This window comes from Herpailurus yagouaroundi, unplaced genomic scaffold (genome assembly GCF_014898765.1).
Source record: "Herpailurus yagouaroundi ecotype Mexico unplaced genomic scaffold, PumYag 159, whole genome shotgun sequence".
Classification (NCBI taxonomy): domain Eukaryota; kingdom Metazoa; phylum Chordata; class Mammalia; order Carnivora; family Felidae; genus Herpailurus; species Herpailurus yagouaroundi.
Genome location: NW_024412400.1, coordinates 61130287 through 61155935, shown reverse-complemented (window position 1 = coordinate 61155935; position 25649 = coordinate 61130287). Strand labels below are relative to the sequence as shown.

The 25649-nt window shown below is 38.0% G+C and overlaps 1 protein-coding gene across 1 annotated transcript in view; it reads left to right on the top strand.

The window, feature by feature from the left end:
• Positions 1–25649, top strand: part of WDR49 (WD repeat domain 49) — a 144334-nt gene that overhangs the window by 28487 nt on the left and 90198 nt on the right. Inside the window, exons 2-5 of the mRNA XM_040481131.1 lie at positions 4431–4607; positions 5435–5609; positions 16106–16273; positions 18858–19006. Coding sequence (XP_040337065.1) covers positions 4431–4607; positions 5435–5609; positions 16106–16273; positions 18858–19006 — 669 coding nt within the window. The remainder of the gene's footprint in view (positions 1–4430; positions 4608–5434; positions 5610–16105; positions 16274–18857; positions 19007–25649) is intronic.

Genomic DNA, 25649 nt, shown 5'->3' with positions numbered 1-25649 from the left:
GGCTCTTTTCCATAGTTTGGCTATTGTTGATAGTGCTGCTATAAACATGGGGGTGCATGTGTCCCTTTGAAACAGTGTACCTGTATCCCTTGGATAAATGCCTAGTAGTGCAATTGCTGGGTCGTAGGTAGTTCTATTTTTAGTTTTTTGAGGAACCTCCATACTGTTTACCAGAGTGGCTGCACCAGCTTGCATTCCCAGAGATAACAGTATTAAGAACCAATATCTACCCTTGGCCATTTCCAATTCACAGCCAGTCCAGTTAGATCTATATCTCCCCTCTTTGAAATCCAAAACATGCAATTGTCTAATCTGTAAATATTTCATAAAAAAATCTCCTTTTTTTTAGCATAACCATGATACCATGATCACATTTAATAACAATTACAATAATTCCTTATTCTCAAATATCCAGTCAAATACACATTTTCTTTTCTTGTAGTTTTTTAATAGCTTGTTAATTCCTCATTTGATAGTTTATTTGAATCACAATCTGAATAAGTTCCAAACCATTGTGAATTGTTGATATGTCTCTTTTGATCTATGTGTTTTTCTCCACCCCTTTTTTATTATTGCATTGTTTTGTTATTGCTATTCTGTTTTTGTAAGAGAAACTGGTGTTTGTTCTTTAAAGTGTCTCAGTCTGGATTTTGCAGACTGTGTTTAGAGGGGGTTGTTTTACATGTCTCCTTGTTCCCCATATTTCCAGTAAATTGGTAGTCAAATCTAAAGCCTTGATCGGTTTCAAGATGGTTTGTTCTGGAATAGGTGTTCCTCAATCAGGAGGCACAAAATGCCTGTTCTCTCTCTTCTTGGGATGTTGACAGTTATTGCTGATTATTCCTTGATCTATCAATTTATTAGGGGTTGCAAGAGGATGACATTCTAATTCCATCATTTCTACTTTCTTCAACGTTTATTTTATTTTTGGGACAGAGAGAGACAGAGCATGAACGGGGGAGGGGCAGAGAGAGAGGGAGACACAGAATCGGAAACAGGCTCCAGGCTCTGAGCCATCAGCCCAGAGCCTGACACGGGGCTCGAACTCACGGACCGTGAGATCGTGACCTGGCTGAAGTCGGACGCTTAACCGACTGCGCCACCCAGGCGCCCCTCTACTTTCTTTATAAGCTGGAATACCTCTATAAAAAGAAATTCCACCTGTCAAGTATTTAGTTATAGTGTAGTACAAATCATAGAACAAAGGCAGGATGAATGGCTAATTCTTTACTTCTATTTGCCAGTATTCAAAATCCTCTAAAGACGAAAAATGAGCAAAACTATCATTATTGTTATCAATATCATCACAAACTCATGACTTTAAGCAATTTTATTTGCTTCAGTCCACCGAGTTGCTAACTCATCCTTAAAATTGTACCATCTTTATACACTGGAATGAATACAAGTCAGCTTCTGAGTCTTTTCTGCTATAACTGTGTTAGTCTTTGAAAGCTTCTTTGTTTTCTGGTGTGACAAGCTGTTCCAGGATCATCTTGCATATTTATTATGCCAGAGCCAGAATCCTCCATGTTTCCAAAAACCCAGGGTTTTTGTAACTGGGAAATGGTAGGCTCTACTGCCTTGAACGTAAAGAATCATCATCATCATTAACTTCCAACGTGATGCACCCTGCTCTATTAATCTTCTTGAGATCACCATGAAGTGGACATTGCTCCTACTTTAAGAATGAGAGACTAGGCAAGGAGAGGTTGTGGAATTTGCCCCAGGTCACACAGAATGCATGTTGTAGGATTTGTATACAGAGGCAGCTTGATTTCAGAACCTGTGTTTCAGAGTCTTTGCTTCCTCTAGAGTGGTAGCTGGACGTCATCACATCCAGTCCTTTCTTGCTAAGGATCTGGTGTTAATGTTAACTATATGGGTTACAAGATGGTTCAAGCCCAGATTTTCTTGTATATCTGTGTGCAGCATTCTGTTATTATCATGCAATGTTTATGTTGTTATGTTGTGTAATGATTATGTTGCATTGTTTCTTCTTTCCAGGACTGATAACTAAATCTTAGCCTTTCCTTTGCACTTTTGCAACATAGAAGTTTAAAGAGGGTTGCTTTTTTCTTCTTTCCTCAAAGAGCTTTATTGAGATGTAATTATACAAAATGCACCGCACATACTAAAAATACCCAAGTTGACAGATTTTAATACATTTGTCTACTGCGAAAAATCAACAGTACAATGAAGATAATGAACATAATCATCACGCTCAAAAATGTCCTTGTGCCCTTTTGTAATCTGTCCAACCTCTCCCATCTCCCCTTGTCAGGTAGCCACTGATATGCTGTCACCATACAATAGTTAGCATTTTCTAGATTTGTATATAATTTACATCATATAGTGTATACTTGTTTTGGTCTGACTTCTTTAACTTGGCATGTCATTGGATATATCAGTTTATCTTTTTATTGTTGTATAATATTCCACTATGTGGATATAACATATCCTTACCAACATTTGGTATGATCAGGGTTTTCTTACCCACTTAATTTTGGCCATTTTAATAGGTTTGTATTTGGTCTTATTGTGGTTTTAATTCACATTTTCCTAATGACTAATAATATCGAGCTTATTTTCATATACTGATTTGCTACCTGTATATCCTCCTTGGTAAAATGTCTGTTCAAATCTTTTGCCCATTTTATTGTTGGTTTTATTTCACTGAGTTTTGAGAGTTCTTTATATATTCTGGATATATACATTTATCAGATGAATGATTTACAAATACTGTCTTACAGCACATGTTTTGTCTTTGTATTTTCCTAACACTGCTTTTGGTAGTATCATTTTCAGATTGTTCATTACTAGGGTATAGAAAAAAATAGATTTTTAAAAATGATCTTATATCCTGCAACTACACTGAACTCATTTACTGGTTTTGATCATTTTTTGTTGCTGTTATTCTTTAGGATTTTCTGTGTTTACGATTATGTCATCTACTAACAAAGATAGTCTAACTTCTTCCTTTCCAAAGTGGATGCTTTTATTTCTTTTTCTTGCCTAATTTCCCTTTCTGGGAATTGCAGTGTGGTATTGAATAGTAGTGGTGAGAGTGAACATCCTCATCATGTTCCTGATCTTAGGGAGAATACATTCAGTTTTCCCCCATTAAGTATGATATCAGTTGTGGGTTCTTTGTATCAAGTTGAAGACGTTTTCTTCTAGTACTGGTTTGTTGAGCATTTTTATCATGAAAGTGTGTTAGAATTGGTCAAATGCTTTTTTTGGATATATTGAGAGAATCATATAGATTTTGTCCTTTATTTTATTAATAGAGTGTGTTACGTTGATTGATATTTGTATGTTAAAGTAGGCTTGCTTTCTGGTATAAATATCAGTTGGTCATGGTATGTAATGGTTTTTATATGTTGTTGGATTCTCTTTGCTATTGTTTAGTTGACAATTTTTGCATCTATATTCATTAGGGTTCTTGATATGTAGTTTTCTTGTATGTTTTTGTGTAGTTTGGTGTTAAGATGGTATTGGCTTCATAAAATGATTTTGGAAAAGTTGCCTCCACTTTATTTATTTATTTATTTTTTGTTTTTTGAAGAGTTTGAGAAACATTGTTGTTAATTCTTTAAATGTTTGGTCGCATTTATTAGTGAAGCCATCTGGGCCTGGGATTTTCTTTGTGACAATGTTTTTGATTACAATTCAATTTTGTTGTTTTACTGATATGTTTGCTGAGATTTTTCTATTTGGTCTTGAGTTAGTTTAGGTACTATTTTTGTTTTCAGAAATTTGGAATTTCATCTAGGTCGTCTACTTTGTTGGCATGCCATTGTTTATGATATTCTCTTATAATCTTTTATTTTTATCAGGTCGATAGCAGAATACACTTTTATTTCTGACTTCAGTAATGTGTATTTTCACTCTTTTTTATCTTGGGTTAGTTTAGCTGAAGTTTGGCCAATTTTATCGACAAATGTATTGACACTTTAAAAAATAGTTTTGGGATTTTATCTAACTTGTGAAGGCTACTTACAGAGTTTTTATCAACTGATTTGTGTGAAAGACTCTGCTTGCTTTATAAAGCATGATTTGTAAAGCTTCTGGTATGACTGTGTGATTCTCTAGACCTCTGTTTTTGTCTTTTCTTTGTGATTAATCATCTCGTCTCCCATGGATGGATGAGGTTGGCAGGTGTGTGAAGTGGAAATACAGAGGAAAATATGTTCAAATGCCTTTAACGGGAAGAACTTTTTCTTGGCTAGAGTCCAAAGTTAGAATAAAGTCCACTTGTGCCGCCATGCTGTGCCTCTATAATACTGTTAGTGACCTGAAGGGAACAGTGTCTGATTTGGGGCTAAGAGTCGCATGTCTCCTTTGTATACTGATTTCACTAAATTCATCAGAAAAAATACTTTCTGTATTTCTGTATTTCTTGAACAAATATTTTCTATTTGTTACTTCAGATAGCAGTGGCTTTTACGAGTAAAGAGATTTGTTTCTATGATCTGCTGTCCAAAGGAGAATTTCCTTGTCAATATAAACTCCAAGGCCTGAAGGGAACACCGATTTGTATGGAATATTGGTATGACCTCCTTGATGCCAATGAATCGATTCTTTCTTTTGGGGACATAACTGGAAAGGTAAGCGAGGGAAGGAAAAGTTGAACACTATGGATTTAATCAGCAAACTGTAGCTCAACATAGAAATAGAATACGAGTGTGACCTCCTAATTGAGCTACACTACAAATTATAAAGCCACACCTGCTGGGCGTGGAAAAGAAGGATTAGGCCACAGTTCCCTTTCTTGCTTATGAAAAACAGTCTTCATGTGGTTTTCTTGTCTATGTATAGTCTCATTTTCCTTATTTAGAAAGAAATTGTAATTTTTTTTCACCAAACGATGCTTGATCTCTTAGGTCCCAGTTTTAATAAACATCAAATTTTAAATGCCCAAAATTATCTCTTATAACTCTTTCAAATTAATTATCCTGATTTTCATTTAAAAGCCTCCTCTGTACCAGCTCCCTGGGCAGTGCTTGTTTCCTGCATCACTTAACAAAGGGATAGATGCATTAGAGAGGGCAGCACAAAAACCCGGACATTGGATGCAATGACTCCTCTATCACATTCCACCTATCCGCTAAAAAATTATTATTTGTTGAATGCCCATGAACTCTGAAGTGGTCTAATTTGAACAATTTCCTTTCCTAATTGTGAAAGCTTTTCACTCTTTGTGATTTTAATCACAAGTGTATCATAAAAGCAAATAATGAACTGCCCTTGGTAATTGTTTTACCAACATTATAGTTGTTTTGTCTTTTAGTATGACTGCCTGTATCCTTTAAATAATATTGAGGAAATTCCCATTAATTCAATGCCTATTCCTTATTAATCTTAAAGAACATAGATTTTTTTTTCCAACAATGATCCTGCCCATTTTTGTTTTCCTTTCAATCTCTCTCTCAAGGTTCAAGCAATTGTTTTCACGACGGCCTTGATTTCCCTGTTTGAGCATCCTGCTAATGCACATGAAAACGAAGAAGCCACTGTGACTATTAACTGGGCAGAGCTGCTCTCTGGATATCACAAATGTTGCTATATATTAGAGCATAATCTTCATCATGGAGATTGGGTCAGGCAAGGTACTGAATTTGAACAGTAATGACAGAAATGGTCACCTTTGACGTCTACATTTACATTTTTTGTTGGAAATGTTTCCCATAAAATGTTAGTCTCACAACCAATAATTGGTTCTCTGGAGGTTTGGGCCTGGATTGTCAGCTATCTCCTGCACACTAACAGTTCTTTCTTTCTTTTCTTTCCTTCTAAAATTTCATGCAATTAGTTCAGGTGAACTGTGCATTGAAGACATCTCAAGAGAAGGGAAAAAATTGTCATAGAATCCATTTAACTTCAACCCAACTCTGATCCTAAAAGTCTCATCTAGGGGCACCTGGGTGGCTCTGACCTAAGCATCCAACTTCGGCTCAGGTCATGATCTCACGGTCCGTGGGTTCGAGCTCCTCATCCTGCTCTGTGCTGACAGCTTGGAGCCTGGAGCCTGCTTCAGATTCTGTGACTCCCTCTCTCTCTCTCTCTGCCCCTCCCCTGCTCACACTCTGTCTCTGTCTCTCTCAAAAATAAATAAAAAGTTAAAAACAATTTTTTTTCTAAGTCTCATCTAGCCACATCCATGGCTGCTTAGTGAAAGAATGTAACAAGTGCCCTCAAAACCACTCCTTTGTTTTCTTCATGTTTTGATGAAAGTATATTCTTTTGATTGTCTTCAAAAAGGATCTTCTTTTTTTCCTGTTTGTTGATATAGTGACTGGGTTCCTCTGACTACAGTACTTGAGTAGTATTTCTCTGTGTGACAGATTATGTCATAAAATAGCATCTATAGAAAGCCAGAAAATTCCTAATACCTTGTCATCAATGAGTTTATTAGTTTCACAATATATATAACTTATACAAAGTTTGCCTCTGGTCCAGGATCTACATGTGCATTATCTGTTCTGATATCTTTTGGGTCCTAGTATCTACTAGACTATGGTAACTTTCTCACTTTTAAATTGCAACATTAAATTATGCCCATTGAAAGGAATGGAAACTAACAGTCTCTTTGACTATTATCTTATGGGTCTATTCCTAATATACTTTGAAGGAGAAATAGTCAAAATGGACCCAGCTATTGGCCCTTTTAGTATTTTTACCCTCTTTGGAGTTTAGAAGGTTGCAACTAATTCTTTAATTCATGGCCCACAATAGTAATACCCCACAAGATGGGAACTATAGGTTCTATATTTTTTTCTTCACTATAAATCGTATCACATCTTTGATACCTTCTGCCCATCCTTTAATTCTGGCATGATATTGAATGCGGGAAAGACAGAAGATGATATTTTTTGGTTATCTCCTCTGTGTTGCAGGCACAAAATTGTGTGTTATGTTTGTATAACATGGATATAAGAATCACAGTACTAGAAACTGCAGGGAGCTATTGCAGCTGCTTCCAAACAAGCATGGTAATTGAAATATACTAGACATGCAATGTTACATTAGTTTCAAGTGTACAACATAGTGATTCCACAACTCTGTACGTTACACTGTGTTCACCACAAGCGTAGCTATTATCTGTCACCATACAACCTATTACAATATCACTGACTATATTCCCCACACTGTACCTTTTATTCCTGTGATTTATTCATTCCATAACTGGAATCCTGTGTATCCCACTCCTCTTCATCAGTGTTGCCCATACCTCAGCCCCAGCAACCATCAGTTTGCTTTCTGTCTTTATGGATGTTTCTGCTTTTTGTTTATGCATTCATTTTGTTTTTTAGATTCCACATAAAAGTGAAATTATAGGGTATTTGTCTTTCCCTATCTGATTTATTCCACTTATTATAATACCCTCTAGGTCCATCCATGTTGTTGCAGATTGGAAGCTCTCATTGTTTTTTATGGCTGAGTAGTATTCCATTGTGTGTGTGTGTACGAGTGCGTGTGTATATATGTATGTATATATGTATACACGTATATATATGTATATATGTCACCTCTTCTTTATTTTCTATATCTGGGCTATTCTAAATAATGCTACCATAAACATAGAAGTGCATCTATTTTTTTGAATTAGTGTTTTTGGGTTTGGGGGGTACCTGATCATGGTATTTCTATTTTAATTTTTTGAGGAAACTCCATCCTGTTTACCAATTTATATCCCACTAACAGTGCATGAGGGTTCCTTTTTCTCCACGTCCTCACCAATACTTGTTGTTTCTGGTCTTTTTAATTCTAGCCATTTGATAGGTGTAAGGTGATATCTCATTGTGGTTTTGATTTGTATTTCCCTGATGATTAGTAATGTCAAGCATCGTTTCATGTGTCTGTTTGCCATCTGTGTGTCTTCTTTGGAAAAAAATGTCTATTCATGTCTTCTGCCCATTTTTTAACTGGATTATTTTTGGGGTTTTTTCCTGTATTGAGTTGTATTAGTTCTGTATATATTTTGGATGCTAATCCCTTGTTGGATATATCATTTGAAAATACCTTTTTCCAGTCAGTAGGTTGCCTTTTCATTTTGTTGATGGTTTCCTTTGCTGTGAAAAAGATTTTTATTTTGGTGTAGGTCCAGTAGTTTATTTTACAAGCATGTTATTTTAATACATAAAACAAACACTAGATAGACTATAGTAATAAAGTACTAGTTCTTAAAATCTACTTGTAGTAGGCTTCCTCAAGATTAGTGTATTATTTGAGTTCCATGACCTTAAATTACTATGAATAAATACAGAGAAGTAGCTAAAAGAATTTTGTTATTGAAAAGATTGGGGATATAACAAGTAAAGTTTTCAATTTGATATTTTCTGAATATGAGTAGTATCTAAATACTCTATTCACTTTCAGTGAGAGAATGAAAAGTTTCCACTCTAGACCCTGTCCTAGTTTCATTTAAACCTCTCTAAATTCAACTCTGCTGGTAACTGCTTATAAGCATTTGTCTGTTAAGTTGCAGGACAAGGAGTTTTCTGTAGGTTCAAGTGAAATCATTGCTCATCGTGTTTCCAAAATATCATTCTAATCTTTGGTTCCCTCATCTAGTGACGAAAGAACATGGAAACTTAGTTTAGTATCAACACTGTAATTCATGTTTATGAACTAAGCAATCCAACTTTGGAGTCTGGCCTCTGAATCACTGCAGTTAGGAACTGGCTACAAAAACATTTTACATACGAAAGAAATATCAAGGATGTTTCCTATCTTATTAAGATTACATATTTCTTAGCTCTGTGCATCAAAACTCATTGTAATTAAGTGATTAATTTTTGGAAAAATAGCTGAAAAATATATATTTACATTAATCAGTTTATTTAAATTGTGGTCTCAATGTGTCAATCAATCAATTATTTATTTGTCTTTTATGTGCTCTAAACTGTTTTAGGCCTTGGAGACTGTAGAAGAAAGATTAATTATAGCCCTCAAGAAACTTAGTATAGGAATAAGAATTAAAGACTCATGTAAAATAACTTATGAGAACATTGTACAATGGTACTGAAAATTAGCTACTAAACCACATAAATGAGATATTAACTCCCATAGTAATTCTTAAGCAGCAAACATTATGAGGAAAGCTTCAAGAGTAGTTGGTGCTACTCAAAGGATGGATAGGTGGAGGGAAAAAGAACACAGAGAACATGAGTAAAGGGAGACAAGCAGACACAATGAAGGGAAGAGAAATGGACATGAATAGATGAGAGGCTGAGTATTGAGGAAATACAAGTGAGTAGGTCTAATAGGGACATATGTTGGAAATCTTGGCAACTAGCCCTATTTACACTTGATAGAAAATGAAACAGTGAAGCATTGAAGGTTTTTGAGGCTACTTGGAAGACCTAATGCACACAACATTTAGGAATGGTTTCTTTGATAGTTCTGTTTGGCATAGGTTGGAGGACAAAGAAAGACACTGCAATCAGACTGGCTAATTATAAGGCTTTTGATGATAAGAAAGTGGAAATGATAAAGCAAGCAAGGAAGGGGGGAAATAAGCGACCTTCTGAAACAGAATCTTCAGGACTTGAGGTCTGAAAATTTGAAATGATGAGCCATTTTAGAATGTCCCACAAAACCATCAGTTTCCAGGTGGGGAACGTTCTATTTGCAGATTGCAGATGCCCTGGTCCTACCCAGTGCTCATATTCTTCTCCATTCACGTTCTCAATGTGGACTACCTCTGAAGGATTCCCTTATTCTGGGATATTCCAGATCCTGCCACCAAAGCAGAGTCTTACTTGCCAGTTTTGACCCCGAAACTTCCCTTACCTTTACCAAACTCCTTATTTGCTGTTTCTTGTCATTCATATGGACTTTGCCTTACATGATTTTCAGGGTTCTCAATTTGAGCTATGCTCCTGGCTTCTTAAAAATCTTGCTTTCAGATGCAGCTCAATCGTGAAGGAATCCTAAAAATGTCTGTACCTACATCACAACTTTTGTCCTGCCTGTCATAACTCTCTCAAACCCAGAGGAAATTTGGATGTATCACATGCAAATCACATGTATACATAAACTGAAAGCTAAACGATCTTTTTAGGGCATATGATAGGTTTTTTATTCTCCAGTGTCTACTGTAACACATGGTTCCATGTTTTGCCCTATTTTCCCTTTCTCACTGTTTTTAAGTAGCTTACTTGTGATGTGCTTCAGTTTATTGGTGTGTGTGTGTGTGTATGTGTGTGTGTGTGTGTGTGTGTGTGTGTGTGTGTGTGTGTGAGAGTGTTTACACTGCTTGGAATTTATTGAAATTCTTGGATATATGGGTCTGTAGTTTTTATTAAATTTGGAAATTTTTCTATTTTTATTTTTCCCAAAATTGTCTGAACCCTTCCTTTTTTTTTTTTTCCCTGGGGCTCCCATTATGTGTGTGAAATATCTTAGATGTTTCATGTTATCCTGAAATAAGCTTTTTTTTTTTCTGGGGCTCCCATTACGTGTGTGACATATCTTAGATGTTTCATATTATCCTGCAATAAGCTTTATACATGTTTATTCAGTCTTTTTAAAATTTATTTTAAATCACTATGTTTTAGTTTAGTTAGATTTTCTTTCTATGCCTTTGAGTTTCTGTTTCTTTTCTTCTGAGATGTTGCAGAATGGTTTCAGAGGATGGGGCTGCCTCTCTGGTTCACGTGGGCCGGATCGTCCCAACCTAGCTCTGAAGGGATGATGGCTCTGCGGAGAGTCATGGTGTAGCCACACCCAGAGGAGCCAGCACAGCGGTGGGACCCCCCTCAGAGAGCTGCAGCATAGGTGGACAGCAGCACCAAGCCATGGGAGTAGCATGGCCATTCCAGTGGATTTGGAAGGGAGAGCATCAAGCCAAAGAGAATTATTCTCGAGTGTTAAGGTTTCACAGAGTTTTCTTGGTTAGACTTTGTATCTACTTGGTATCTAGTACCCCTTTCTTCTTTCGTATTTCTCCCCTTTGGAATGGGAATGCTTACCATATGCCTGTTCCACCACTTTTTTGGAAGCACACAACTTGTTTGATTTCTTGAGTTCACGGCTTGGAAAGAAATTTTCCCCAGGATGAATTGGATCCCAAGTCTTTGTATCTGATTTAGATGAGACTTTGAACTTTAGAGTTGATGCTGGAATGAGTTAAGACTTTGGAGACCATTGGGGTATAATTTGCTTTCAAGAAGGACATGGATAGGGGAGGGGCAGAATGTTAGGGACTAAATGTTTGTGTCTATTTCCAAATTCATATGTTGAAATCCTAAGCCCCATATGATGGTATTAGAAGGTAGTGCCTTTTGGGGCGCCTGGGAGACTCAGTTGGTTGAGCGATCGACTTCAGCTCAGGTCACGATCTCACCATTCGTGAGTTCAAGGCCCACGTAGGGCTCTGTGCTGACAGCTCAGAGCCTGGAGCCTGCTTCAGATTCTGTGAGTTCCTCTCTCTCTGCCCCTCCCCCACTCATGCTCTGTCTCTGTCAGAAATAAACATTAAAAAAATTTAAAAAAAAAAGAAGGTAGTGCCTTTCGGAGGTAGCTAGTATAGCTCTCATGAATAGAATTCATGCTCTTATAAGATACCTCAGAGAGTCTCTCACTTCTTTCCCATATGAGCATGCAGCAAGAATTTGGCCACCTATGAACCAGGAAATGGGCCCTTACCAGACACTGAATCTGTTAGCGCCTTGATCTTGGACTTCCCAGTCTCCAAAACTGTGAAAAATACATTTTTGTTGTTTAAGCTACCTGGTCTGTATATTTCATTATAGCGGCCTGAATAGATTAAGACACTGGATAAATACTGGATAAAAATATTTCAAAAGGAAAGAGAGATACCAAAAGAAATCTTGCTCATTATTAGTAGATTTAAAAAAAATAGGGGGCTTTTTATGGTTAAAAAAGTGATTGGGGTAAAAAAGATTGCAAATAGTATATAGTTTAATACTATGTGAATCAATATTGAGGAAAATGGATAGGGGAGAAGGCAATTTTAAAAGTATATAGAGTCTAGAAAGGCGAAGAGTTTATAACATTTTCTCTTATTTCAAATTTAATTTTTCTTAAAAATAGTTTTTTTTAGCGTTTATTTATTATTGAGAGACAGAGAGAGACAGAGCATGAGCAGGGGAGGGGCAGGGGGAGACACAGAATCTGAAGCGGGTTTCAGGCTCTGAGCAGTCAGCACAGAGTCCGACACGGGGCTCGAACTCACAAACTGCGAGATCGTGACCTGAACCAAAGTTGGACGCTTAACCGACGGAGCCACCCAGGAGCCCCTCTTATTTCAAATTTTAGATTTGAAGCCCAAAGTACCTGTGAAAGAAGGACCTGATTCAGTCCTAACCAATGAATGAATGCCTGTTCCCAGATTTAGCAGTAGCTATTAGAAGCTTAAATACAACTTTTTTTGTTTATTTGCAGCTCAGTTATTTCAGTATGAGGAGAAGGAAAGAAATATTAAAATAATGAAGCAGGGAGAGGAGGGCAGGAAGGAATAAAAATTGAACAGTGGGCCTAATAGTGATCCCTGGTCCGCAAGACTTAACCTGCCAGGAGCAAGCAACCAACAGTTGCTTTCATTTGATATATAATTTTTTTTTTTTTTTTACCCCAGCGACATGAATCGATACTGTTAGAACTCCTCAAGAAATATTTTTTGCTGATTTTATTCTTAGTGTGAGAAGAGAATATGCAATTGGGGAAAGAAAGAAATAGATGAGCAAGTATGGTAATAATGTTTCATTGAAGCCAAGGATAAAATATTTATAAAACTGAAATGTCAAAGGAAAAACTTAAGAGTCAGACATAAGAGTATTAACTTACTGCTTCAAGATAAGGTTCAGATTTCTATTTTAAAACTTTGAAGGAGAAATATTTTCATCTTGTCTGAGTGGTTCTGTGTCACATTTTAATAGAAAAATAATTACATTCTGAAAATGCTTGTAAAGTATAGAGATTTTATGCAATAGGGGCAAGACATAAATGTCTTAAATCGGAGAGAAGTTTTCCTTTTTTGGTCCTAAGTAATTGTCCTCTTATAGACAATATCATTGGAAACCTTGGAAACCATAGACTGGCAGTATAGCTTTTGAAAAAGTGAGCACTAAATTGCCAATAATAAAAAAAAAGCATTGATTTTTTTTTTTTTACGTTGAAAGGTGTTTTGTCTCCTTTGTTTGGCCATGGCTGGGAGAAGGTACAAAACAGTTTGGACTGATAACAAAATCACTAATTGCTGCACTAATTAATAGAGGTGTGCCAGAGAATTGAGAATACAGCTACCAGGCTACATTTCCTTAGGAAGCCTTTATAATTGATAGAGATGAAGTTTGGAATAAGGGCTACATTTAGTCTCTTGTTGTGCTTTGTTCCACTGCTCTGCATCTAAATCAGTCCAGACAAAAAGAGGGTGCCTTCCTGAGTTAGCTAGAACACCGTGTCCTTCCTATCAGTTCTCTCACTGTGTTTAAAGCTGTCGAAATCAGCTTTGAGCTGGTAGCCTAGGTTTGAAGAGGTCTCTTCCTGCAGCCTGTTCAACAGCGTGATGGGCGTTAAGATCCATTTGTATCATGGGCATGGGCGTCCAATCAGCATTTTGAAAAGTCATTAAATTAATTGCATTATTATTTTTTAATGTGCCCAGCAGTACTGAGTTAGATGCATTTTGATTTTTAAAAACGAAATAGGGTGATTCTTTCTGTCCTTCTTACAATGGTAGCTGGTCAGAATATAGGCGGCCATGTGGTGGTCTCAGAGAAAGGGACTCAAACTTCAAAATAAGAAATGCAACTGAAAACCAACTCTCGCAAGCAAGAGATCATCAAAGAAAGTTCAAGGTAGGGTGTTTTCCTAAAGCCGTATGACTCCTAAAGTAAAAAAGCTTGGAAAATGATAATAAGAGTTCTTAGAAATGGCCCCATTTTCTACTCTGCTTACAGCTTGTACCTGTTGGCAGAGGATATCAGGTGGCCTCATTCTAGCTTATTTCAACTTCACCTAATGGCATTACTTACTTGGTTTTTAGGGATCACATTCCATTTTCAGATCACTTTCCTCACCTTAACTAATTGCCATTACACAGGGTCATCCTGACAGCACACCCACGAGAACAGAACAGGGATCAATGGCAGTTCGCTTAACGCCTTTTTTATGACTAAGTGGCAAAGAGCGGAAGCATGGAAAGTGAACATCTTAATGGACAGACATGATCAAGTTGTCTTTTTTCCCCCTGAAAATAGCATCTAAAAGTAATTTAAAAAGTATTTTCCTCCACCAATCTTGAAACTCATTGAGAATATTAAAAACAAATCATTTATTTTATCAGCTCACCCCATTCCCTAGCTTGATATTTTAAAAACTTTTCCATCATAAGCTATCATTTCCTTTGCTGTCTTCAAGAAGGGAGGAAAACATTTTTATTTATCAGATAATTTGATTTTGAGGAAATGGCTTTACCCTCACCTTTTACTTGGGCATTCTCAGGAGCTCTGGCATTCCACAGTCTAATCAGATTCAAGTTATATCTTGGTCTAGAAATAAAGTGTGAATTGTTAAGCCTCCGATATGTAACACTACAGGCCCATAAATGTCACTTGGTAGCCTGCAGATTCAAATCTAAAAGCAGTCCTTCGAATACCAGAGCAGAACGTACTTTTTTATATGTTTTTTCTTTATAGCCTCAAAACTGAAGATGATAGTTCAATGTAATGTGGGAACACAAGACAAAGTAATCTTCTGCACAGAAATACTTTATTTTGATTGTACCGTAATGACATCGTGAAATTTCCATGGATTTGAAGATACAGCGTTTGTTATATACTCTAGATCAGATAGTATTGCTTCACTGAGTCAAGTTACAGTAACCCTTAGCATTTTCTGTAAACAAAAGGAATATTTTAAGTGAGGTTGCTTCCTAATGAGATGTCATCAGACTTAGACTGTTGGTACTTCCTGTAAAGAAGCAGCAGTGGTATAGCGGGTGCTCAGGGACCTTTATTGTCCTGACATGAATTGCTCCCTAGTGAGGTTCACCTTTGTAGAAGCTGATCACTTCTTTTTTTTTAAATTTGTAATGCTTATTTACTTGAAGAGAGAAAGCCCATGCATGCACACGTGCGCATGTACACACGTGCGCGCGCGGGCGCGCGCGCACACACACACACACACACACACACACACACACACACACGAGTGGGTGAGGGGCAGAGAGAGGGAGAGAGAGAATCCCAAGCAGTCTCCATGCTGTCAGCACAGAGCCTCAATGGGACTTGATCTCAGGAACCATGAGATCATGACCTGAGCTGAAATCCAGGGTCACATGCTTAACCGAAAGAGCCACCCAGGCGCCCCAGGAACTGATCCCTTCTTAGGTTTGTTCTCCCTTCCTTCTTCTCTCTTTTCTTTCTCTCTCTTTTTCCTTTTTTGAAGGAAAGACAGGGAGAGAAAATGATGGAGAGGAAACAAGGAGGAGATAAGAATACTGTTCCTGGAGGAACAGGCTATTTGCTTTTTGGAGCCTGGGAGTCTGACAGGTCCTCCTGGCAAGAGGCAGCAAGATCCTTGCTTGGGGAATGGGATTTTGTTCCACGGTATCTGGTGCTGTGTCCCTGAGGACATAGGAACAGCCATTTTACCCAAGTCCCTGGCTGTGTTTGTGCCAGACGTTGAGCCCTGTCTAGGTCCAGTCATGACTTAAACGAACCATGGTTTGGGCACGGTTTGGACCTTGGAGAGCAGCAGAGGGTGTCTAAGCTTCTGTTTGCCTGCTTCAGATCCAGGAGGAAGAACCCAGGAATCTGGCCAATCACTCATCTTAAGACTCCAGAATCCCATATGATTATTGTGATTATGTTGTTTCCTGCCATGTGTGCCAACTTAAAAAAATTTTTTCAAGGTATCCTTAGATTGGGTAAAAGGTCAGAATGCAGACTTTGCTGTAACTTCCCACTGTAAATTGTGTAGTGGAGCGGGGAGGCATTAATGAGGTATTTTCTATGTATTGGGTTGTGTCCTCATAACCTGGGTTTAATTTTTGACTTTAGGTATTAAAACCGTTGAATTTTGCTCACGTTTTGTGAGAAACCAACTAAAGATCCATTTCTTTTTTTTTAATCAGTTACTTACAGTGCATCTTTAGATGCTATCATTTCCAGTACAACCAACAATACAAACACTGTGGTGCTGGCTTGGAGAGAGAAATCAAAAAAGCCTCTTAAAATGACATCCTTCAATGTTGCCGAGGGCATTCATGCTTTTGATTACCACTCTCGGCTCAATTTAATTGGTATGTAAAATAAATCATGGTAACTCGGAGGGCCTCATAAATAGTCTGGGATGTGTATTTGTATGCATGGGGCCTCTCCACCTTCTTGCTTTATTGCCAGAGAGACCAAGTTGAACAGCTCACATTTTATCGCCTGAGAATGTCTGATAATGATGCATTATGATGTGCGGCATGTATGAACTACATTGGGGTGGAAATATGAGAAAGGGCCCCAATGCTTGAATTAGCGTTTTTATTAGAATTTGGGGGAGTTGTGAGATGATACAGAGAAAGAAGATGGTTTTGGTGCTGTGTCTGCTATTCTGCCATCTTTCTAACACCACCAAATGCTCAACCTCCTGCTGCTGCTGTTGCGGCTGCTGCTACTACTACCACCACCACCACCGCTGCTGCTACTACGGCTACCACTACTACTATTACTACTACCACCACAACTACTACCACCACCACTACTACTACCACTACTACAATTATTACTACCACCACCACACTACTACTACTACAACCACCACCACTACAACTACCACGGCCACTACTACCACCACCACCACCACCACTACTACTACTACCACACTACTACCACTACTACTACTACTACAACCACCACCACTACTACAACTACTACCACTACCACCACCACCACTGCTGCTACTACAGCTACCACTACTACTATTACTACTACCACCACCACACTACTACTATTACAAGCACCACCACTGCTACTACTAGTACTATCAACACTACTACAACCACTACTACTACTACCGCTACCACTACTATTATTACTACTATCACCACTACTACTACCACCACCACTGCTACTACTACTACTACCACAACTACCACCACCACCACTACTACTACTACTACAACCACCACCACTACAACTACTATGGCCACTACTACCACCACCACCACCACACTACTATTACTACTACCACAACTACCACCACCACTACTACCACCACCACCACCACTACTACCACTACTACTACTACTACTACTACAACCACCACCACTACTATAACTACTACCACTACCACCACCACGCTACTAGTACTACAACCACCACCACTGCTACTACTACCACTACCACTACTACAACCACCACCACCACCACTACTACCACTACTACTACTACAACTACTACCACTACCACCACCACCACTACTACTGCCACTACTCCAATTACTACTACTACCACTACTATGACTATGACTACTACTACTACTACGGCTGCTGCTGCTGCTTCTATAGCCACAACACACCTACACCAGAACTATGAAATAGAGAAGGTTTTCACTGTTCAGAATGCAACCCCCACTGCTTTTTGAACATTTTCAGATTACCCTAGTTTTAGTTTAAAATGAGAGTTCTTTTTTTGCTATGAAAGAGTATATTTTAGCTGAGGAAATAAGCTATAAAGTTTTGGGCACTAACTATTTAAATTATGTGATGTTTTGAAAGCTGATGATTTTATATGGTATATACATTAGTTCAAACACTATGAAAAAGTGAGGCACTAAAACTTAATAGAGTAGTTGTAGAGAATGGCCATACATGGCCTTTGGAATGGGTCATATTAATAACCCTCATTTAACATTATCACTCACATGAAGAGTATTGGTATCAGCTAGGAGGCTGAGTCTCTAAAATCCCTAATAATCATGGCTGACAATCACAGTAAAAGATACCTTGAATAAAAAAAAAAAAAAAAAAAAAGATACCTTGAATAGAAACTCAGGAATATGCCAATATTCACCTTTCAAAGAGAATTGTAGATCTATCTGATAAGGTTGGGTTAGCGAATTGAGTTTGGAAGGATGCAAATATCAACTATTTCATTGATTCATCGATTGATTATTTCAATCCTACACACTGTCAGCACTACCTGGCATAGTGCTGGAAAGAGAACAGTGAATAAGTTCAGCTCTACAGTCGGCCCCAAAGAAGAGAAAAACAAAGAGTGCTCTACTGAGTTTCCACAGACCAGAAACACCACTGTTCCGCATGCTCTTGATGTGCTCCCTGAATAAAACCAATTCATGTTCAAAAATATCTTGTTCTCTCAATAGAGCAGGTCAAAAATATAATTCTGCTGTTTGTGTGCTTGTAAATATTCAATTGTTTATATGGCAGTGGAAATAATTTGTTTCTATATCTTTTTCATTGATTTGAAAACTTTAAATATCGGTTTAGTTCTTTCTTACTCCTGGGATAACTGACTGTAACTTGGTGTATATTCCTAGGCTGTGCTAGCAGTAGAAGGAAAGCATGAGGACTGAGAAGCAGGATTTTGTGGCCTCCTGGCTGGGCCATTGGCTGCCTCCTAAATGGGACTCTCTTGTCCTGTGGCCCCATGAATACTCCTTCCTCATGTCTCCTTCCATTTCCACCATTTCCGGTAATAGAACTCAGGCCCGTTAGTTTGCCATGATCTTCCTTTCTTCCAGGCAGGGTGCATTAGTGCTCAGAAAGCATTTAAGAACCTGCAGATGTGCGACATGCACTCATTTCAAAAAGAAAATGTTATGGGTTATTCATGTACTAAAAGCATTTTTTTTTCCTTTCTAATTCTGGTTAGCAACTGCTGGCATCAACAATAAAGTTTGCCTTTGGAACCCCTATGTTGTCTCTAAACCGGTTGGTGTCCTCTGGGGTCACTCAGCCAGCGTAATAGCTGTCCAATTCTTTGCTGCAAGAAAACAACTTTTCAGCTTCTCCAAAGATAAAGTAAGCGATATCGTACATTGTAAGTATTTACTTCTGCCTCCTGGGTTCCTCCCTAAATCTATCCTTGGTCCTGAATTCCTCTGGGGGATGGTGTAGATTTTTAAAATATACTGGCTAACTACTATGTCTTTGGAAATCTAAATTAGGAAAAGATATTTATGGTAACTTAAGCATAGTCCTGGGTAACTAGACAAAGTATTTCCTTAAAAAACTTTTCTAAATGATATACTCGTGGATTTAATCTTTATAGCTGCACTCTCAGAAGCTCACATCTGGAGAGTTTCCAAAGTTGTCACTAATGCAATAGAAAAAAAAATAGCGATGGGGAAATGTTGCTTGGTAATTGTAAGATGTGGAATAGGCACAGCTAATTTTTTTTTTTATATTGAAGAAATTCAGTAAATTAGAAATTTAAGTTAACCTGAAGACTATCAAGTTCATGAAGTACATTTCGATTGTGTAAATCAGTCCATTTCCATTTGGTGATGTTGATGGGATATTTTTTAAATGTCAGACAAAAACATGGTACCAGAACCAGGCATCCAGGTTGAATCCTGACCACATTATTTACTACCCATACTCCCCTTAGGAAAATTTCTTAATCTCTAATAATCTTGTCATTTGTTTCTCTGTCGAACTTTCATTGTACATAATGCCTAATTTATAGATCCAGTTAACATGTGATAGATTTCAAGACACTTGGTTGTGAAGAGAAGAAGGGGCGCAGGGCTATAGGCTTATGGGAACAGGCCCCACCTGAGACTTTCAGTGAATCTGACTTTTTATTTTATTCTAAAGTGATACGTGTATATGTAAAATCTAAACAGAAACTCATCTTCAACTCCTTCGCCTCATCCCACTCACAAGTCCTGCCAAATTTGTATATTTTGCTATAATACCTATTGTGTCAATCTTCTCCCAATTCTGGTTGATTCTACCATCCAAATAGGTTTATCAGCCTCACCTCTCCCTCTCTGCTGCCACTGCTCTTAGTTCAAAATCTCATTTTCTTTTACCCAAAATATAACAAAGATTTCCTAACATTTCTCCCTACATCCCGATGATCTGACTCCAGTCTGCCCTTTATCCTGCTAATGAAGCGGTTTGTAAAAAAAAAAAAAAAAAAAAAAAGGCTTTTTTAGCACTTTATCCAGTCCTCCGTCTAAATATCAACTCCAGAATTCTTTTTTTTTTTTTCAACGTTTTTTATTTTATTTTTGGGACAGAGAGAGACAGAGCATGAACGGGGGAGGGGCAGAGAGAGAGGGAGACACAGAATCGGAAGCAGGCTCCAGGCTCCGAGCCCTGCACTCCAGAATTCTTAACCTTTCATACAAAGCCCTCTCCCAGTCTGTCAGCCCCACTTTATTTCCTGCTTTTCTCTTTCATTCATTTAAGGCTTCAGCCATATCCCACTTGGCTGTTCCCACCCTGCTGCCTCAGGGCTCTGCAGCATGCTTGCTTCTGCCTTTAGTTCCCTCTCCTTGATGATCAATTGACAAACGTCTTTTCACCCTCAGTCTCAGACTTTCTGGAGTCTTTCGCACAGACTTCGGTGTTTGCTTCTCCACATTCCAGTTGCACCTGTGTGTCTCTTATCGGAACATGTATCCTGTTGTTTCAAAATTAACTGTTAGTTTGCTTCCTTAAGCAGGAGGCGGTGTCTTTTTGGCTTGTATCCTTGGTATCCCTAGTGTCTGGGACCTTGTAGTGTTTGTTCTGTGGTTATTTGTTGACACCTTGAAGGGAAGACATGTTACTATGAATCTAAAGTACCACAAAACTCAGACTAAAAACGTTATTGATGTCCTCATCACATTTAATTGCTTTATTTTTTGAGATCTTTGAGCACTTGGATATAACTTCCACTACTGAATTGAATGTAATGTGCTTTGTGTACTCAAAGGTTATACATGTATCTTTTCCTAGATTTTGAGTCCTTAAGAACAAAGGTTATTTGTTGAGTTCGTTTTTTTCTTTTTCCCAGGACATAGCACATATTAATGTACTTAAACACATGTTAAATGGGACATATAAAATAGTGTAACTATCAATTAGCCGATGGGATCAATGTGGTTAAGGACTATTATATCTTTTTTGAATTGTGCCAAACACATAGTAACTCGTCCATACATCTTAAATGAATGAGTCTTTATCAAACATAAATACGAAACAAATAACAAGTATTTTATCATTACAGAATTCCATGAAAGTGTTGAGTGAAAGAAAAAAAAAGCCCATCTTAGAGTGGATTAGTAAACACTTTATTTGTCTTATTGAAGATTCTACCCTGGGAGACAGGATTTCAGGTTGTTCTGAAGAACTGCTCCAAAGTTTGTCTGTCTATTTATTTATTTATTTATTTATTTATTTATTTATTTATTATTTTTTAAATTTTTTCTTAACGTTTATTTATTTTTTTTTAATTTTTTTTAACGTTTATTTATTTTAGAGACAGAGAGAGACAGAGCATGAACGGGGGAGGGGCAGAGAGAGAGGGAGACACAGAATCTGAAGCAGGCTCCAGGCTCTGAGCCACCAGCCCAGAGCCCGACGCGGGGCTAGAACTCACGGACTGTGAGATGGTGACCTGAGCTGAAGTCGGATGCTTAACGACTGAGCCACCCAGGCGCCCCAACGTTTATTTATTTTTGAGACACAGAGAGACAGAGCATGAGTGGGGGAGGGTCAGAGAGAGAGGGAGACACAGAATCTGAAACAGGCTCCAGGCTCTGAGCCGTCAGCACAGAGCCCAATGCAGGGCTCGAACCCCCAGACCGCGAGGTCATGACCTGAGCCGAAGTCCGAGGCTTAACCGACTGAGCCACCCAGGCGCCCCCAAAGTTTGTCAATTTATAGGGGATTGTATACAAAACGAGGGGAAGGGTACACATGCTCACAAGCAGTTCTCCAAGGTATAATTGCGTGTCACAAGGCAGACTTTGGTTGTAAAAATTAAGGTTTACTGATTTCCACACAGATGTGTGAAAGACCCCTTAGGTCATCTTAATACATTGTGTTTCTATCATATATGATTGTTCAAAAATACTGCCTGCATGCTTCTGCTTAACTGGTTTTCTGCTTCTTGTTTTTGTTTCTCCTTGAGATCATTTGAGAGCCAGAGAAGGCTGACATCAGTTACCCACTGCGGTTTTAATGCACAAAGGGTTTTATAACTTTAAAAGCGAGTGAAAAAAAAAAAAAAGTCGTCAGAGTCACAATTGATTGTGTATAGGTATCATCAATGTTAAGACTACCTAGCCTCTCCCAAAGCTGTTTTATCATTCTATTTTTGCTTTGACTTCTAAACCATTACGTTGTAATAAAGCTTGTCATGCTGTCTTTTACATTAGTATAAATCCATTTCACTTTGATATAGGCATAGTAATCTTAGTCTTTACGTCTTTATAACAAACAACAGGGCTCTCTACTACCCGGTTAAGCCTTTGCTTTATTGCTATACAATTCTTTTGGATGTTTTATGGGACTAGGGTAAAGGAACAGGGCAAATGAAAGACAACATCTTTTTTTTTTCAAAGAGCCTTTGAATGAATCATATTTTTTGTCAATGAGTTAGAGACTTTCAGACCAAAGCAATTTAGATCTAAATAATTTCTTCCAAAAATGATCTGAGACTTCAGGCGGTGGGTTTATTTTATTTATTTATTTATTTTTGGAAGACTGCTGCAGTACCATTTTCCAGTGATGATTAAATAAATTTATCCCTATAGAATTTGGTAAATTTGGTACCATACTAAATAATAGTCCATTTGCATTTTGCTTTAGACTCCTAAACTTCACTAATGATAGCACCCTGCTGGGGGTCAGTAACTTGGGGATTTGGAGGAGGAATTACCATGGGGAGTAAAAGGATTTTCAAAGCCTAGCAGAGATCTCTCTGCTGGAGGCCAACATTGCAACCCATGAGCCTGATTAGCCTCTTCTATTGCTCCTAACTCTTTTAGGCTCTTCACCTGATTTGCCCATCAGAATCATGTCACTTGGGAACTTAATCCTTCATTTAAGGTTGTGATTTTTCTTTTTTTTTTCTTCAAATTTTTATTTAAATTCTAGTTACATATAGTGTAATATTGGCTTCAGGAGTAGAATTTAGTGATTCATCACTTAAAACAGCCAGTGCATAACAGAACAAGTGCCCTCCTTAATACCCATCACCCATTTAGCCCATCCTTCACCCACCTCCCCTCTATCAACCCTCAGTTTGTTCTCAATAGCTAAGACTCTCTTATGGCTTGCTTTCTTCTCTCCCCCCCCCCCACCACTTCCCCTATGTTCATCTGTTTTGTTTTTCTAAATTCAACATATGAGTGAAATCATATGGTATTTGTCTTTCTCTGACTGACTTACTTTGCTTATCATAATACCCTCTAGCTCCATCCACATCACTGTAAATGGCAAGATTTGATTCTTTTTGATGGTTGAGTAATAGTCCATTGTATCTATATACCACATCTTTTTTATCCATTCATCAGTTGATGGGCACATTGGCTCTTTCCATAATTTGGCTATTCCTGATAATGCTGCTGTAAACATTAGGGTGCATGTGCCCCTTCAAATCAATATTTTTGTATACTTTGGGTAAATACCTAGTATACTAATGCAATTGCTGGTTCATAGTATAGTTCTATTTTTAACTTTTTGAGGAAACTCATACTGTTTTTCACAGCGGCTGCACCAGTTTGCATTGCATTCCCAATAGTATAAGACGGTTCCCCTCTCTCCACATCCTCATCGACACTGGTTGTTTCTTGTGTTGTAATCTTTAGCCATTCTGACAGGTGTGAGGTGGTAGCTTATTGTAGTTTTGAATTGTCATTCCCTGATGGTGAGTGATGTTGAGTATCTTTTCATGTGTTTGTTAGCTATCTGTATGTCTTCTTTGGAAAAAATGTCTACTCATGTCTTCTGCCCATTTCTTCACTGGATTTTTTTGGAGGGGTGTTGAGTTTGATAAGTTCTTTACAGATCTTTGATTCCAACCCTTTATCAGAGATGTAATTTGCAAATATCTTCTCCCATTCCACAGGCTGCCTTTCAGTTTTGTTGATTGTTTCCTTTACTATTTCCTTTGTTCCTTATCTGGATGAAGTCCCAATAGCTCAGTTGTGCTTTTGTTTCCCTTGCCTCCAGAGATGTGTCTGGTAAGAAGTTGGTCAGGCCAACGTCAAAGAGGTTGCTGCCTGTGTTCTCTAGGCTATTGATGGTTTCCTGTGTCACATATTGGTCTTTCATCCATTTTGAATTTATTTTTGTGTATGGTATAAGAAAATTTCATTCTTCTGCATGTTGCTGTCCAGTTTTTCCAACACCATTTGTTGAAGAGAGTATCTTTGTTAATAGATATTCTTTTCTGCTTTGTCAAAGATTAGTTGGCCATATAGTTGACCAGAAGTTGGGTCCACTTCTGGGTTTTCTGTTCCATTGATCTGTGTGTCTGTTTTTGTGCCAGTACCATACCGTTTTCATGATTGCAACTTCATAACATAGCTTGACGTTTGGAATTGTGATGCCTCCAGCTTTCTTTTTCTTTTTCAAGACTGCTGTAATTATTCAGGGTCTTTTGTGATTCCATAAAAATTTTAGGAATGTTTGTTTAAGGTTCTGATTTTTTTCAGACCCTGATTTCTACATTGTAGACCCAAAGTTGATAAGAAAAATACAAAGTGAGACTTTGTGTTATGATTATATCTTACCTGCTTGTCTTCCTTTTCCTTCTGTGTACTCTTCCTCCTCAACTTCCCTCTGTTCATCCAGAAACAAAACCATTTTCATTTTGTTTAAACTACACAGGTAAAGGGGCGCCTGGGTGGCTCAGTCGGTTAAGCATCCGACTTTGGCTCAGGTCATGATCTCACGGTCCGTAAGTTCGAGCCCCACGTCGGGCTCTGTGCTGACAGCTCAGAGCCTGGAGCCTGCTTCAGATTCTGTGTCTCCCTCTCTCTCTGCCCCTCCCCTGTTCATGCTCTGTCTCTCTCTGTCTCAAAAACAAATAAACGTCAAAAAAAAAAATTTTTTTTTTAAATATTTAAATGATCATTCTTAGCAGTATTGTTTGCTAGGGAATTAACCTGGAGAGGGCATTCCCAGTGGTCCTTTAATTATCACGTGACATCATCTCCAGGCCACACTAAGAACTGATTTCGGGGCGCCTGGGTGGCTGTTGGTTAAGCATCCGACTTCGGCTCACATCATGATCTCACCAGTCAGAATTTGAGCCCCGCATTGGGCTCTGTGCTGATGGCTGAGAGCCTGGAGCCTGCTTCCAATTCTGTTTCCCTCTCTCTCTGCCCCTCCCCCACTCGTTCTATTTCTCTCTCTCTCTCTCAAAAATAAACATTAATTTTTTTTTAAATAATCCTGATTTAGATCTAGAAACATTGTACTTGTCGATATACTCATCAGACATGTGTAAATATGCCTGTTTCTCCAATCGTGTCAATAATGGATGCTATTAATGTGTTCACTTTTTTGTGTGTGAATCTGATGGACAAAAACCTATGATGAGTTTCTTTTTCAGATTTCTTTTTACTTATTTATTTTTGGGGGGTGTATTACCTGATCATGCCCTTCATCTTATTAGCTCTTGTCTTTTTCTTATTGATTTGTAGTAGTTTGAAAAATA